We start from the raw sequence: 17367 nt of genomic DNA, 5'->3' as shown, positions 1-17367 counted from the left end.
AAAATCCGCACCTCACGATCATGTGCAGATCATGTAGAAAGCTCACAATTTTATGAACTCGCACTGACCAAAGCTACTACGTGCAACTTAGTTTTAGCTATTATTATGTAGCATTTAAGACTTATACTTACTCTTAAGGTTTCAGAACGTATATTCGCGTCTCTTTAATTAGCTGAAGTACTTGTCCGCTCAACTACATTGTGCAATCATGTAGACCGGCTACTCGAGCACGAATTCCAACCAAATACATCTGAATACATACATGGTTCCTGTACATACGTAGGATGATTACACGCACTCTCCCAACTAATTGCGAAGAAGCGTTTTTGCGCTTGAAGGAACCAGCTTTACTCAACTCCTCCATGTACATATAGGTTCGTCTGAAGATCGTAGAACACGTATTTTCGTAGCTGCCCTCATTTTCCGTTGCAACCGTGAAAGTCGTTTGAACATACCTTTTCAAAAACGAAGTGAGGGAGTCTGGGACAGGAGGCCCGGTGCCCCAGCGCATTGCCAACGACAAGACGTGGTTACACATTCGACTTTTCCGTGGCGCGGAAAGCTTGATGCCTTGGCGGGAATACGAATTGCGAAGAGAAGTAGCAAGCAACAGCATAAATATACTCACTAAAGCAAATTTTTATAGGTGAGTTGTCATTATGTCCATAACAATAATTTTCGTATAGGTGTATTGGAACTATTAAATAGACCTAATACCATTCCTAAGGTTTCCTGCATGTCGATCGACTGGTTTCTGGTCGGTTCGCCTCCAATTTAAGCTTATAATTAAGCTTACATGTATGTGGTTTCACTCTGGTCTCTGGGCAGGATTTCCGCGCAACCCCATGTATTAATTATGCACACAATTTTCTGACTGACTCGTTCTTTTCATGATTTCTGTTTGCTTACCTAATGATAATCCTGGCGTATCTACTCAATCAACAATCAACAACTTTATTAATGTGTCAAAGGAATTCTAGCCGAGAGTGAAACACTCTCTACTAATAGGGGACACATAAAATAAATAATAATAATAATAATAATAATAAAAAGACTTAAAATTGATATTTACAATAAACTATTAAATAGACTCCCGGCGTATCCAATCGAACAAAATCGAACCAAAAATCAATCGAACCCAATTGAACACCAATCGTTCGATTGGGTTTGCTTACGAACAAAATCGAACATCTTGTTTTACTGTGAGTTTGATTTTCGAACCAATCAAATCAATCAAACCAATCGACCACAATCAAACTTAATCCGATTCGATTTTGTTCGGAATCCGTTGCTTGATAAGTAAATCACACAGGACTAATCAGGGGGACGGTGCACCATACAAAATGTCCGCAATAAAAAATAAACAGGAGTCTGGTAATCGAACCTTTAACTAAGTACGATTGTCAACTGTTTGGTAATCGAACGTTCGATTTTGTTTGATTGTCGACTGTTCGGTAATCGAACGTTCGATTTTGTTCGATTGACCAAATTTTATTGTAAGTTTGATTATGTTCGATTACCGAGCCCAATCGAACGATTGGTGTTTGATTGGGTTCGATTACCGAACGTTCAATTGGATACGCCAGGATCTACTCGAACGCTCGATAATCGAACACTAATCGTTTGATTGGGTTGGGTAATCGAACATATAAATCGAACTCAACTAAAATTTGGTTAATCGAACAAAATCGAACGATCGACAATCATGCTTAAATATTGTTTAAATATTAACACTGATAAAAATAGAAGTATGAAAAAAAGCCTTTAGAAATATACAAGTCAGTATTATACATTTTGCGAATATTTTGTATGGCACACGATCCCCCTAATCTTTTATAAGGGATTTGATAGGACGATTGTCACATCTGCATAATAACCACGTAGTCGGGGGGATTTTTGACTGAAGGTTGAATTACTGCTAGCTTTCAGTTAACCAAAGAGAATGTCGAGAGCATCAAGAACCTGAAGCGATATCAGGGAGACCCGAGAGGAGACTGTACATATGAAAATACATGTACTGTAAAAGGATATCAAGAATGTTGTTTTTGTGTTAATATGGGAGGAGAGTTTTGCAATTTTAAGAAGAATATCAGTTCCAAAAAAAGAGTGTTCAAAGAGACTAAACACTAAAGGGCAGGTAGGCCATCTTGAGAAGGTGATGGTGAAGGTGATGGTCTTGCCTCTTGGGGGTCTTTGGCATTATTTACTTATCAAGAGATGAATTCCAAACAAAATCAATTTGGATTGAGTTTGATTGCTTTCGATTTTGTTCAATTGTTTCAATAATCGAACTTACAGCACAATAGATGTTTGTTTTTGTTTGATTCCCGAACCCAGTTGAATGATTGGTGTTTGATTGGGCTAATTTTGGCAAGAATGTGTTACATTAGACATGCCAGGCATACATGTAATTAATGTATTGTGCTGTGCAGAAATCTTACCTGAAGTGTACTGTAGTGTAGTTATTCCCAAAGTTGGAAATTCATCTGGTAGTCTTTATAAACAATAGACTCAGTTAGACTGAAAATGCACTAGCCTCAGTGCCACGTTAATTTTCCATAGACATTTTGTCTGTTCTGTCAGAAAAGCGACTTTCAGAGCTTTTTTTCAAGCATTTTGTAAATATAAACTTTTAATTAATTGCAGATGGAAAGATGAAATAAATCTTCAAGACAGCTGAGTTCATGAAAAGCTGAACAACAACAAGAGAGTCAAGAACAAGAGAGTCGGTTTACCCACTACAAGTGAGAACATGATACAAGTGGAACAGTGTGAAACTTATGCAACATTTTATTGTTTCATTTTTATGTTTCATTGTGTAACAACACTTAAAAGTGCTTTACACAAGATGAAAAATTATTAGGAGCTGAATCAAGCAGAATGCAGACTTGAACCCTTGATATTAATGATCCAACATTAGGCAGACGTTTTACATAATTTTATAGAACAATGAAGGACACAAAGCCATTTTGGCTGTTGCTCAAGAAATATCCATGTTATGAGAGACTTCTATAATATTTTATTATTGCTCAAAAAACCCTTGGAGACTACAAATTAGGCTAATAATTGAAAGGTAACATAACAGCATTGTTTGTTGAATGCAAAGCATTTTTCCTGTAAGTCAGTTTTAAGTAGTGCATCTGATTGTTTGCAGTACCTAGGCTGTTCAGTATTCTGTCATTCTACTACACTATACTAAGAATGGCTCTTTCAGTTTAGAAAATTCAGGTGTTGTGTGCATTGAGCATACAGTAATGATTCAAATATGTATACACAATCAGCTAATCATATTGCAAACTCCTAATTGCTTAATGAAATCATTTTGGGACTCAAAAAGAACAACATATTGAAACTTGTTACCAAACGTATAAGAATCTAAAAATATTAATTGGTGCATGCAAAATGAGCTTTAATGCTAAGGGCACTTGTGAGGACATAATGTGGAATGAACCTTGATGTTTGTAATCAACAACACTAATGTCAATTACTCACAACACCTACAATTTAAAGTATCCAAATTTTCATGTGGTAGGTTTTAATCTTACAAAATGGATAATGTTACACATGCCAGACAAGAGGAAATTTTCAGATTTATGTTAGATATTTGGAATATTTCTTGACTAAAAATTTTACTAGAAGTTTATAGTGGCACTTGATCGAAATTAATTGTGGTAAGAATTTCAAAAAGTGGATGCCAATGGAAAGGCATTCCTTAAGGAGGTGAAAAATTATGGGCTCATGCTGAACTTTAATTTCCTTCAACTAGTGAAACAAAAGAAGGATTTTAATTGACATCATTTTATTGAACTGGGATAGAATTATATAGTAGTGAGGTACTATGTCTAAGAGTGGTTCTTTCTTGTGTTACAGATTTCAGATAAGGAGATTTGTCACCTAGGATACACAAATATTTTTTTTACCTCTCATTTAATTTATGGTGGCTCTTTTTTGTGTTACAATTTTGGTTTAGGAGATTCATTACTAAGGCGACCAACATATTTTTACTTTCCATTTGTCATTAAAACAATGTTGTAATGGAAAAATAGCATGAAAGTATCAGCACACCTCATTTAATGAAATATCATAGTAAACCTTTTTAAATTGACTCTGGAATAAACTCAGTCTTCAATATGAAAATTGGTATCTGGGGACTGCATACAAAACAAATTATTGCAGTAGCTGAATTCACTCGTGAAATGTAGGACTTCAATTCATTAATCATGGTTTCAAATTGCAAAGTATGTGGAAGCTTGTAGTTGCCCAGATGTGTCATCTTTCGGCAGCGCACCAGAAATGGGACAGGACAGATGTGCCATCTGTTAAGTCAGCAGAAGCATACAATGTAGTGTGAACCTGATAATGGATATAAAAGGCATATTGCTTGAAATTTACTTTTCTCATGATCTCATTTGGTGAAAGACAAGGAGGTTTTAAATTGACATCATTTTATTGAACCTGGATACTATTGTTCAGTACATGTAGTGAGGTGTTATGTCTAAGAGTGGCTTTTTCTTGTTTTACAGATTAAGATTGGAAGATTTGTCACCTAGGATACAATTTTTTTTTACTTCTCTTTTAATTTATGGTGGCTTCTTTTGTGTTCCAATTTTGGCTTATGAGATTCATTACTAAGGCTACCAACATATTTTTACTTTCCATTTGTCATTAAAACAATGTTGTAATGGAAAAATAGCATGAAAGTATCAGCACACCTCATTTAATGAAATATCATAGTAAACCTTTTTAAATTGACTCTGGAATAAACTCAGTCTTCAATATGAAAATTGGTATCTGGGGACTGCATACAAAACAAATTATTGCAGTAGCTGAATTCACTCGTGAAATGTAGGACTTCAATTCATTAATCATGGTTTCAAATTGCAAAGTATGTGGAAGCTTGTAGTTGCCCAGATGTGTCATCTTTCGGCAGCGCACCAGAAATGGGACAGGACAGATGTGCCATCTGTTAAGTCAGCAGAAGCATACAATGTAGTGTGAACCTGATAATGGATATAAAAGGCATATTGCTTGAAATTTACTTTTCTCATGATCTCATTTGGTGAAAGACAAGGAGGTTTTAAATTGACATCATTTTATTGAACCTGGATACTATTGTTCAGTACATGTAGTGAGGTGTTATGTCTAAGAGTGGCTTTTTCTTGTTTTACAGATTAAGATTGGAAGATTTGTCACCTAGGATACAATTTTTTTTTACTTCTCTTTTAATTTATGGTGGCTTCTTTTGTGTTCCAATTTTGGCTTATGAGATTCATTACTAAGGCTACCAACATATTTTTATTTTTCATTTGTCATTAAAAGCATGTTGCAATGGAAACATAGCATGAAAGTATCAGCACATCCCAATTAATCAAATATCTTCGTAACCTGAGAATGAGTAACAACTGCAACCATATTTATTGATAGTGGGGCTCCCTTTTTAAATTGACTCTGGAATAAACTCTTTAATATAGAAATTGGTATCTGCGGGCCGCATACATGACAAATGATTACAGTAGCTAAAATAATTCTATTCTGAAATGTAGGACTTCAATTCATTAATCATGGTTTCACATTGCAAAGTATGTGGAAGCTTGTAGTTGCCCAGATGTGTCATCTTTCGGCAGCGCACCAGAAATGGGACAGGACAGATGTGCCATCTGTTAAGTTAGCAGAAGCACACAATGTAGTGTGAACCAGATAATGGATAAAAAGGAAATGATTGCTTGAAATTTACCTTACTCAGACTTCCTGCTGTAGAAAATGTTCATGGTCTCATTTGGAAATATAATTCAACTGGTGAAACACAAGAAGGTTTTAAATTGACATCATTTTATTGAACCTGGATACTATTGTACAGTACATGTAGTGAGGTGTTATGTCTGAGAGTGGCTTTTTCTTGTGTTACAGATAAAGATTGAGAGATTTAATTTGTCACCAGGATACAAACATTTTTTTTTTTACTTCTCATTTAGTTAATGGTGGCTTCTTTTGTGTTCCAATTTTGGTTTATAAGATTCATTACTAAGGCTACCAATATACTTTCACTTTTCATTTGTCATTAAAAGCATGTTGCAATGGAAACAAAGCATGAAAGTATCAGCACATCCCAATTAATTAAATATCTTCGTAACCTGAGAATGAGTAACAACTGCAACCATACTAATTTTATTGATAGTGGGGTTCCCTTTTTCAATTGACTCTGGAATAAACTTCTCAATATAGGAATGGGTATCTTGGGGCCGCATACAGAACAAATGATTACAGTAGCTAAATTCTATTCTGAAATGTAGGACTTCAATTCATTAATCATGGTTTCACATTGCAAAGTATGTGGAAGCTTGTAGTTGCCCAGATGTGTCATCTTTCGGCAGCGCACCAGAAATGGGACAGGACAGATGTGCCATCTGTTAAGTTAGTAGAAGCATACTATGTAGTGCGAACCTAATCATGGATGAAAAAAGGAATTGGTTGCTTCAACTTATCTTTCTCAGACCTGCTATTGTAAGAAATATTCATGATGTCATTTTGGAAATTTAATTCAACTGGTGAAAGACAAGAAGGAATTAAACTTACCTTTTTTCAGTTTGGACTGCCCTCTTTAGAAAATGTTCATGTCATTTTTGAAATTCAATTCAAGTAGCGGTTAGGTTAACTCCAAAATGTTCAACACAGATTCTCGTTGCAGGGTTTGCCCAGATGTTTCATCTTTAGGCCATGTACCCAAAATATGAGACAGGACAGATGTGCCATCAGTTAAGTTAGCAGAAGTAAGATTATGCAGCCAGATGCGATTCTCTAAAATTAATTTAGTGTTGAATAAGGTCCCTTCCTGATCATTTTAAAAAGAAGGCCTGGACTGATAAAATATGACTAGTGGGATTTGGTTTTACTGCCTTTTAGATATTTACTGAATGCAAAAAAAAAGAAAGACATTATTTTACAAAATTGGAGTAGAAGTGTAGCGAGGTGGCTCTTCCCCTGTGCTACAATTATGTATTAGGAGATTCATCTTAAAGGGTACCAACAATTTTTTTATTTTTATAAGGTAGTTCTTCTTTGTCTAAATTTTGCTTTGAGAGATTTATCACTTAGAACAATAACATAAATATCATTTGTCTTCCTTTTCGGTATCAGCCATTACCATGCCAACACACCATGAGAGGATCAGCACACCGTATGTAATGAGATAAATATCATAGCAGGCTGAGGATAAGAAACAAGTGTAAACACACGTAGTATTGTAATCAGAGTCTTAAAATCAAAATTACAACAAAATGATACTTGTATTAACTTCAACCTTTTTAAAAATAAAACTTAATGCTCTCGGGGGGATCTTCATCCACCCCATGACGTGCATTCATTATTTACCCTTCAGTTCCCTTCCGCGTTTAAAATAACGGACGGAGATTCTATCGCCTGCCACGAACAAATGACGTTGACATAGAACACAAGAAACCATAATTCAAATGAAATGAAGCCATTCCATTACATTTTATGCTCAAAATACTCCAGGATTTTTTAGTACAAAATGTATTTCGGCAGCTATGTTCAAGACAAGACTTTCTCCGCTCTTTATTTTAAACGTCCAGACGAAAAACTCGAGTTTCAAGTGTTGGTTTGCGTTGTGAATTTTTTATATGCAACCGTGCATTAATCTATTGTAGTTTGTAACCAGTGCAGTGCTTTATTTAAACTAGTCTAGCATTTCACACTGTCATAGTTAAATTTTCAGGTGCTATGATTGTGCGGAGGGGCGCGCAGAATAACGGGTAAAGCGCATATAGCGAGACGTTTTGTTTTCCCAACCCCACTCGATTGGACCAAGTGCTTTTGAACTTCACTTGTATCTACTGCAAGACAGCGAGAGATGTTTTCGGTCAAGTTGAAAGGCAATTCTCAGGTACTTCAAACGACGATATTAAATGTGGTTTCAGTTTACCAACAGTTGCAAAGAGGCCTGTTTGTTTAGGGGTCCGGGTGGATATCTATATCCGAGAGCTTAAAAGTTAATATTGAATGAAGATGCCAATTTTGGGTGTCCATTTTGCAATTTTTTACTTCCTGTTGTAGTTGCAAAACTTTATTAAATCAGCACATCCCAAAAGAAAAAAAACACTTTTTTTTCAAAACATAGTATTGATTACAAATTAATTGTTCCGTTTTGGGATTGCAAGAAACGGTTACAAGGTACTTTCAGAATAGAGCGTATAAAAATGACAGTATCGGCTGTGAAGTTTCCTTTATTTTATAATTGATATCCATGCAAGCTCAGTGAAGACAACCATATTTGCGCAGGTAACAAATGTGAGATTATACACGCAAATTTGGTTGTTTAGCAGTAAAACAAATTCAGTGTAAATGAGTATATTTGCTCCTCTAGCAAGGCAGGAGTAAAGCGCATACAAATGTAATCATTTGTAGCTGCGGTAAAATTTGCAAAAATGTGATGCAAACAAATAGATTTGCACCGTGTTTGCCTAAATTTTGCCTTAAAGGCACACTTGCACTTTTGCAGAGAAAGCAAGGCTGTAGTAAATGTATGCCAAATTTGTTGATTTGCTGAAATATCAAAACACAAAGCAAATGTAAAACAGATATCATATTTACTTGACATTTTCGTATAAATACATCGGAAACAAACGTCTGCTTTTGCACCATCTTTGCTGCCGATGTGAATTGTGGTCAAATTTAGAGCCCTAAATTTGCATCAAATTTACTTCAGTGGCAAATCTGATTAAAATTCATTTTTCGTACAGTGACAAATTCAGTGTAAATGAGTATATTTGCTCCTGTAGCAAAGCGTGAGTAAAGCACGTACAAATGTAATTATTTGAAGCTTCGGTAAAATTTGTAAAGATATGATGCAAACAACCAGATTTGCACCATGTTTGCCTAGATTTTGCCTTAAAGGCACACTTATACATTTGCAAAGAAAGCAAAGCTTTGGTAAATCTTTGTCAAATTTGTTGATTTGCAGAGATATCAATGACGAAGCAAACGTAAAGTAGATATCATACTTACTTCACATTTGCGCGTAAATACACCAGGAACAAACATTTGCATCAACTTTCAGAAAAGGGCACATAAAAATGACAACAGCGGATGTTAAGTATCAAGACAACCATATTTGCGCAGATAGCAAACGTGAGATAATACACGCATATTTGTTTGCTTAACAGTAATACAAATTCAGTGTAAATGAGTATATTTGCTCCTGTAGCAAAGCAGGAGTAAAGCGAGTACAAATGTAATTATTTGTAGCTTCGGTAAAATTTGTAAAAATATGATGCAAACAAATAGATTTGCACGGTGTTAACCTAGATTTTGCCTTAAAGGCGCACTCATACTTTTGCAAAGAACGCAAAGCTGTAGTAAATGTATGTCAAATTTGTTCATTTGCTGTGACATCAAAAACAAAGCAAATGTAAAGTAGATATCATATTTACTTCACATTTACGTGTAAATACAACAGAAACAAACGTCTGCGTTTGCACCATCTTTGCTGCCGATGTAAATTTGGATCAAATTTAGAGCCCTAAATTTGCATCATATTTACTTAAGTTGCAAATCTGATTAAATCTAATTTTTCGTCCAGTGTGAGCCCCGCCCAGAAAGGTGGGATTTCAGGGGTTAGTGGCACTACAGATGCCACGTTTCTCCTCCGATCTTGCATAAACCATCATAGACGTCATAAAACTAATATGTACGTCCTGTTCATGGATGTTGCAAATGCTTTTGGCAGTCTGGAATTAGGCCTTATCGAGAAAATCATTAATTTGACAAATATCGATAGGGCCATACGGGGATGGTGGATTGATTCCACGCGGGGATGCTCTATCCACATTAAAAGTGGTAGGAACTTATCCCCACGTATCAACGTAACCAGGGGTGTTGCGCAGGGGAATACCAACTCTGCACTTACATTTATTACCATCAAAAATACTGTAAATCTCTGGGTAAACCACGAGTGTGTAGGGTATAATTTGTATAACACCAATGTTCCAGACCTTAGCTATGTAGATGATGAGGCTCTCCTTTCGGATAGCTTCTTCGATATGCAAGCAATGGTGCAAATCCATGAACAGTGGTCTGAATATGCTTCACTAAAGTACGATGTGTCCAAGTGCGCCTTTTTATGTGAGGAATTCTCGGCTGGCAGAATTATATCACCACCTCACAAAGTTCTTTTGTGTGGGCAGGAAATTCCACAGCTTACCAGGGGGGATAAATATCGCCACCTGGGACTTGACCAAAATTTTGGACAAGTAGCTGGCTCAGGAAACCGCCGTCGTGGGGAGTCCGCCACCCTATTTCCTGACCTCTGTAAACGTGTACAAGACCTCGCTACTCAAGTTAACACCCTGACAGTGTTGCATCGTCGGAATCGTGTTGAGCTGATAGACCAAAATGTCAAATCCGTTGCGACGTTCGCCATACAGGCGTTGGAAGTTCCTTTGCATGTTCTGGAGGATATCGATGCCATAGTGTATCGTGCCGTCAGACAGGCAATTGGGATTGGCCCTAAACAGGGTCCCCTCTGTATGCTGCAAGCTCCTACGAGGTTGCGTGGTTTGCGCGTTAAAAGCATGGTTGACATTTACAGGGAGGCTCTAATTTGTAATACGTACCGATGGTTGAATAACGAAGACCTTCGACTTCGGACCTTGTTACTTGGAAGAGTAGAAGATGCACGTGTGGATTGTGGCGTAGATCGCGATGTAGCGGGTACTATTTTCTTCGATTATAGCATCCGGGAGATTCAACTCCCATTACAACCTGACCAAGAGAAGCCGGAGACAAAGTTGGAGGTGCAATATGTCACCCTCCGACCACGACTCCAGTTCGAAACGGGACGTACCTTGGTACCCCTTGTTTATCGGGCGTGCTCCTCTTACCAAGTCAGGATAGACTCTCAGGGAGATATGTGGATTTATTCCAATGACTCGTGGATTAAGGTTGAGAGCCCTACGATGCTCCGCGCGCATTTGCGCCGGGTTTACCTCCGGCGTATGTGCGACGGTCTTCGGGAGCTCAATGCCTGGTCTCAGTGGTCAAGTGATTTCCCTATCTCTAGCAAATCTTATCGTTGGCTCCGAAAGGATCTCACGCGAGACCCACAGTATCAGGTCGCATGTCAAATGCTATTCAATGTGTTGCCTTGCAACTCAATGAAAGAGGTTTGGAACCGTAGATCTATACCCGTAGATCCTACGTGCACCCTATGTGACTCTGCATGCCGTGAGACTGTAAAGCATATACTATGCACCTGCAGTCACCCCGCTCTGGCTAATTTGCGCAATGCCCGACACAACAAGATTGTGAAGGAGTTGAGCATTTGGCTGGAGATCGCGGGGGCTAAAGGCCGGTTCTCGGATTTACAGATCTCCACTTGGTTGCGTGAAGAGGTGGGCACCGACCTACCCGATCGCATCGAGCGCCCGGACATTTGCTTTACATTTGAACGGGACGGTGTTGTTGAGTATCACATGTGGGAAGTTACGGTTCCAATGGATAATATGATGCAAGTGGCCATAGAACAGAAAAAGGAAAAGTATGTTCCCATAATATCCAACCTCGCTGATAACGCACAGATTGACATCACGTTTCAAGTCTTTGCATTCGGAGTAATGGGAGCAATCCCAGCAAACTTTGAGAAATCCCTTAGAAAGCTTACATCTCAATCGAAGACAGACTGGCTCTTGGATGAAATCCACAAATGCCTGTTGCATTACAACCACGCGTTGTGGTGCACACGTGACCAGGAGGTTCGTGCTCAGGAGAACGCCCAGCAATCGGCCCTGGACGGTAATTGATGTCGTCTCAATCTCTTACCGATATGACGAGACCGGAGGGTGTCATCCGTTTGATGATGATCCTAGACTGGTTAAGATAGCTTTGGGGAATTCCGATTCCGCTTACGCATGTGTATCACCTCCAGTCGGCCTTTTCGAGGTTTATAGGTAATAGCACATGAGGGGAGAGGAAAGGCTTGCCTTAATTGGCTGGCTGGACTGAAGAGCCTACCTATTTTATATGTATGGCAACCCCATGAACGGATCGGACCATCGGCTTATCTGGTGGTTGGCAACGATCTGGACATAGTGACAACCTACGGACCTTCACATGTGCTGAAAATAAGACTTAGATTGGTGCCTATAAATACCTTTTCTGACAATTTTCATCATTAGACCTGGGGACGGCGACAAGTAATAGACGGGTACCTTTGTCAATGGTTTATAAGTCGCAAGGACATATCTTCTTAATAGATTTGTCCTGGTCTAAAGCCATAATAGTAATAACGTTATGTTACTCATATACGCGATTGATACCTTGTAAGCGCTACCTGGCGGTGTGAACCCTCCGGATTCCGATCCAGTACCTTCCCTTTGGGAAGAGAGATCATTTCTTGTTGTTTACAGCTTGAAGTGATACATTGTTCACCCACCAATAGGGAACGTGAGCTGGGTTTTGACCGTCGTGAGACAGGTTAGTTTTACCCTACTGATGAAGTGTTGTTGCAATAGTAATTCTGCTCAGTACGAGAGGAACCGCAGATTCAGACAATTGGCATTTGCACTCGGCTGAAAAGCCAATGGTGCGAAGCTACCATCTGTTGGATTATGACGGAACGCCTCTAAGGGCCTCTTTACATGAAAGCCGAGTTGAGTTTCATCCCGGGGTGAATTTCGTCCCGGGATGAAAAAAATTTCATTTTACATGAGCGTGTTCATCCCGGGATGCTGGGACGTAAGTCGTCCCGCCCGAGTTGAATTCATCTCGCCCGTGCTTACATTACTTTATATTTCATCCCGGAAAGACTGTTTACATGACGTTTTTCGTCACGTTTCATCCCGGGATGACATTTCAACTCGGTGTTTCATCCCGGGATGAAATCGTCCCGGGATGAGTTCATCCCGGGACGAAATCATGTATCATCATGTAAACAGCAACAAGAAAATGACCAGACACCGAGATGAATTCATCCCGGGACGAAAGTCATCCCGGGACGAAAACTCTCATGTAAAGAGGCCCTAAGGGCCTGATTACATGAGTCGGGCTGGCCCGGCTAGCCGGGCTGGCTCGGTTTGCCGAGATCTTGGCACGTCTGTTAAACGCAACAAAAATCAACTTCGCGATTACATGACAACCGGGCCAGCCCGGTTAGCCGAGATCTCGGTATCGCGATGCCGGGATCTCGGCTAGCCGGGCTGAAAATCTCCATGTAATCGCGTTAACCGAGCCAGCCCGGCTAAGCGGGCCAGCATTAAATTTCTCTTACGAGCACAATATCCGACGAAAAAAATCAATGCTACTCCTTCTAAATAGGATGTGGAGGTAACGTAACCCATCCAGCTGCATAAGAGCAAAAAATTAACCACCAAATTGCCGGAAAAAGGTGATTAAGATCATTCGTGCTCTGATCATTCATGCTAAAACCGGGCTGAAAGTCATCTCGGCAAACCGGGCCAGCCCGGCTAACCGGGCTCATGTAATACCGAGCTGAAAGTCATCTCGGCAAACCGAGCCAGCCCGGCTAACCGGGCCAGCCCGGCTCATGTAATCAGGCCCTAAGTCAGAATCCGTGCTAGAAAGCAACGATAATACCTCCGGAGAACTTAAGGCGAACGAGAATAGAAGGCTTCGGCCTTCGTGCGTCCCAAGGTGCCAAGGAGGACAAGAACCTCCAAGGCACTACCGATAGCAAATTCTAATGTTTCCGGAGATAAATCCTTTACAGACGACTTAAATAAAGAAAGGGGTGTTGTAAGTTGTAGAGTAGCCTTGTTGCTACAATCTTCTGAGATTAAGCCTTTGTTCTAAGATTTGTATACAACTTTTTTGGCAGAGTCTAAAAGGCTTCCCCCACTTGGCGTGAGGGATTTCTCTTTTTTTTTTTCTAAGTCGAAATGGCTCCCCCCACTTGGCGTGAGATGTTTTTTTCTAAGTCAAAAAGGCTCCCCCACATTAATAAAAAGAAGTTGGGTTGGGAGCCTTTTAGACTTGGAAAAAAAGGCGTCACTCAATTGGGCGTATCCTTTTTCACTTAGAAAAAAGGCTCTCCAACACCAAGTGGGGGGAGCCTTTGACCACCAAAAAAAACTGGGGTTTAGGGTTAGGGCTTTGGGGCTTGGGTTAGGGGTAGGGTTTGGGGTAAGGGACGGACTATTAGAAAAGTGATAGGGGGGTGGGGGATTTTCGGCTTGAACGAATTTTTTTTTTTACGCCCACTGCTTGTGCAGGAATTGTTTTTGCAGGTGTAACCCTCTGCTCGAATTTTTTTAGACATGTTGTTTTTTGAGACAAACAGTTTTCTTTAGACCGGATGCCATGTATTGTTACTTTATACCATGCTTTCGACAGATGTTGCTTTGTTGACGATTTGCTAAATAGCTTAAATATTTCCACAAAATTGTTGTTATTCATTGATTTAATCCTTTAGGGACTGGTCAATACGTATACGTACTGGAGGGTGGGCCGGAACAATTGGAAAAGTGGCGGCTGGAGAGAGTTCACCAAAACAGATGATATGATCACAAGCCATCTTGGGTGGTCCGGGGGTCCATGCTCTCCCAGGAAATTTTTATATTCGGGCCTTTTGAAATCGCTAGAAATACATCTAAAACTGCTCGCGTCAAGAAATTTATCAATTTATACTGATGAATACCACTGGGGATTTTCTTGTAACTATAACAGTTTAAAGTCACTAAGATGTCCCACCCCCTATGTGCAGATCAAAACTAAGAACTACATGACCCACCCCCTATGTGCAGATCAAAACTAAGAACTACATGACCCACCCCCTTTCTACTCCAGCCCACCCCCCCCCCCCCACACACACACACACGTATTGACCAGTCCCTTAAAGACCATCTTTGATCAATATATTTTTTTAAAAAATATTAAGGATGGCTAAAATTAAATCAAATGCCATGTACTGTTATTTTATACCATGTTATACTGATTCTTTTCTTCACCCTATGCACTTGTCAACAGCAATTTTTATCGAATGTCTCACAAAGAACAAATGTTGGTGTCAAAGTTTTTATACAATAGCCAGAAGGCAAGACTTGAAAGTAAATTTTCTATAACCACCGGCGTATGGGAAGAAAAGTTTTGCTTGTCGGGAGGCCAGGCGGAATGTAATGTGCTTTTATGAAACTAGAAGTTGAGCGCTGGAGACGACGATAGACTGTAGGGGGGTTTGGGGGCATGCTCCCCCAGAAAATTTTGAAATTTTTATGCTCGGAAACGCTATTTTCAGCATTCTCCCTGATATATTTCGTCGAAAACGTTGATCTCATCAGGTGTAAAATGACAGATGTTTTTAGTGCCTAATAGGAACTTTCCTTCTGCATGAATGCATGTCTTGGCATTTTCCCTTGCATGATTTTTTTTTGTATTTCCCCCCCCCCCCAATCACTTTTCTAAAGGTCCGTCCATAAGGGTTAGGGTTAGATAAGCCTTAGTCAAAGTCAAAATCAACGTCATCGTCTTAAAGTCTTTATTGATAGACACATAGGCGTACGGGCAATTTTTTGCCAGGGGGGGCGGTGAACCATTTGCCCAAAAAATTCTCGCAAATTGCCCAAATTTTTTCGAAACAGCCGAAAAGATGAAGTGAAAATATTCTTTCATATGAATCTGTCATATGAGCTCATAAAACACGTTAAAGAAATAGCTAAGCTGTCTCTGCCATTTCGACGGCCGAAGATATCAATGATACGATCTATGTCATTGTTGACTACAGAGTTGGCATATGCCCTTTCAATGTTAAAAAGTGTGATGTTACTGATTTGTTGTTGCCGCATGGTGCTGCGGACGTAAGTTTTCAATCTGCGCAACGTACTGAATGATTGTTCTGCAGAACACGATGTAGCAGGTATCACTGCAAAGATATGTACCACATTAAAAAAAACCCTGGAAACATATTAAATAGAATCTTCTCGTGCATTGTCTCGAGCTATTCTGAAACAGTCATGGAGCCTTATCCGCGCACACAACGAAAACTTTGGGTACATCTTCTGCTCGGCTTTCCTTCCGATTTTCCAAAATTTAGCAACGCGGGAAAAGCTTTCCTTATCATATGTTTCACTGTGACAGATATTTGCAGTACAGTGCCCAACAATAACAAAAAATACAAATATGTACGCATATGATCCCCTTCACTATTAACCAGAAACTCATCATGTGCTAGGCAACCACTGTCTCGTGTGAATTTAACTGGCTTTACCACGCCGACTTCAAGTTAAAAGTTAAAATATCTGTCTCTTCGAAAAAAATAATATAAAAACTGGTTTCTTTTAAAACTTCATCTTAAACATCTTCTTTAAAAACTGGCTTTGTCCAAATTTCTCTTGCTGCCCAAAAAATCTGAGTTGCCCAGACTTTGGGGGGCTGCAGCCCCCCCTGCCCCCCCCCCCCCCCAGCCCGTACGCCTATGGATAGACATAGACTTTGACTTATATAATATATCATATGTTCCAAACACACGGAACAGCGAGAGCGGTTTCCATTTGAGTGTCGTAAGACCGAACCCAAACTGAAAATCAAAACCAAAACCTGGTATCATTCTGTAGCCGGCACAAAGAGCAGGAAAACATGTGTGCGAGTCATTATTGGTTGGTTTAACTCCGATTGGTTAAGAAAATGGTACAGATTTTTTTTTCTCTTCTCTCCTCTCCGCAGAGGCCTCTTTCATTTTTTCGCAAGGGCCGGGAAATAGGGAGAGGTGAAAAGTAAGCGGGCGGAGCCTGGAAAGAATGGAAACGAAAGCGCGGGGGGACACTGGGAATTTCGTGGCTTTTTTTTTCGCCTTCCCCCCTTCGACTGGAGGAGCCTCTGTGGAGGAGAATGGATTTTTTAAGCTTATAGCAGTTTTCAGTTGAGTGTAGCAAAATCGATAGTAAAACCAAAAGCAAAGTACTCGCTCTGGCCAATCACAAAGGATGTAAACAATCCAGTAAACCAATCAAAAGTCGAAGCAAGTACATGTAGCCTGCAAGAAGCGCGGCAAAATGTGTGTGAGCGAGTCATGATTGGTTTTGGTTTTACTTCTTATTGGCTGAGAAAGTGTCGCGAGTGTTTTAAGCCAATCACCAAGCGCAGTAACGCAAAACCAAAGAAAACGCAAATTACTTTGATTCGACACTCAAGTGGAAATCACTCTATGAAAATGGCACAGGATTTTTAAGCTTATCACAAAACAAAGTAAAGCAAAACAATGCAATTCTAAATAACTTTTGACACTCAGCTGAAAACTGTTCTAAACTAAACGTTTGATATTGAAGTTCATATCATAGTATTGTATCATACAAAATCTCACAAGTCAACATATCACAAGTTGGGCTACTCTTCTAGTAAGAGTGA

General features: G+C 39.5%; 1 protein-coding gene and 1 long non-coding RNA gene across 2 annotated transcripts; both read left to right on the top strand.

Moving 5' to 3' along the window:
* The first annotated feature begins 551 nt into the window (after window positions 1-551).
* LOC144628054 (uncharacterized) lies at window positions 552-7417 on the top strand. Its single transcript, XR_013566196.1, has 3 exons — window positions 552-646; window positions 2647-3073; window positions 7135-7417. It is a non-coding gene; the product is annotated as an uncharacterized LOC144628054 (long non-coding RNA).
* Window positions 7418-9701: 2284 nt separating this feature from the next.
* On the top strand, window positions 9702-11813 carry LOC144628818 (uncharacterized). The gene has a single exon (XM_078486933.1). The coding sequence runs from the start codon at window positions 9702-9704 to the stop codon at window positions 11811-11813; it is 2112 nt and encodes a 703-aa protein (XP_078343059.1).
* The last annotated feature ends 5554 nt before the right edge of the window (window positions 11814-17367 follow it).

Source organism: Oculina patagonica, chromosome 10 (assembly GCF_052425735.1).
Source record: "Oculina patagonica isolate OP01 chromosome 10, crgOcupat, whole genome shotgun sequence".
Lineage (NCBI taxonomy): Eukaryota > Metazoa > Cnidaria > Anthozoa > Scleractinia > Oculinidae > Oculina > Oculina patagonica.
This window is presented reverse-complemented; position numbering and strand designations above follow the sequence as displayed.

Coding starts and splice junctions, on each gene's coding strand:
- LOC144628818 (XM_078486933.1), top strand. CDS start 9,702: ATGTACGTCCTGTTCATGGATGTTGCAAATGCTTTTGGCAGTCTGGAA.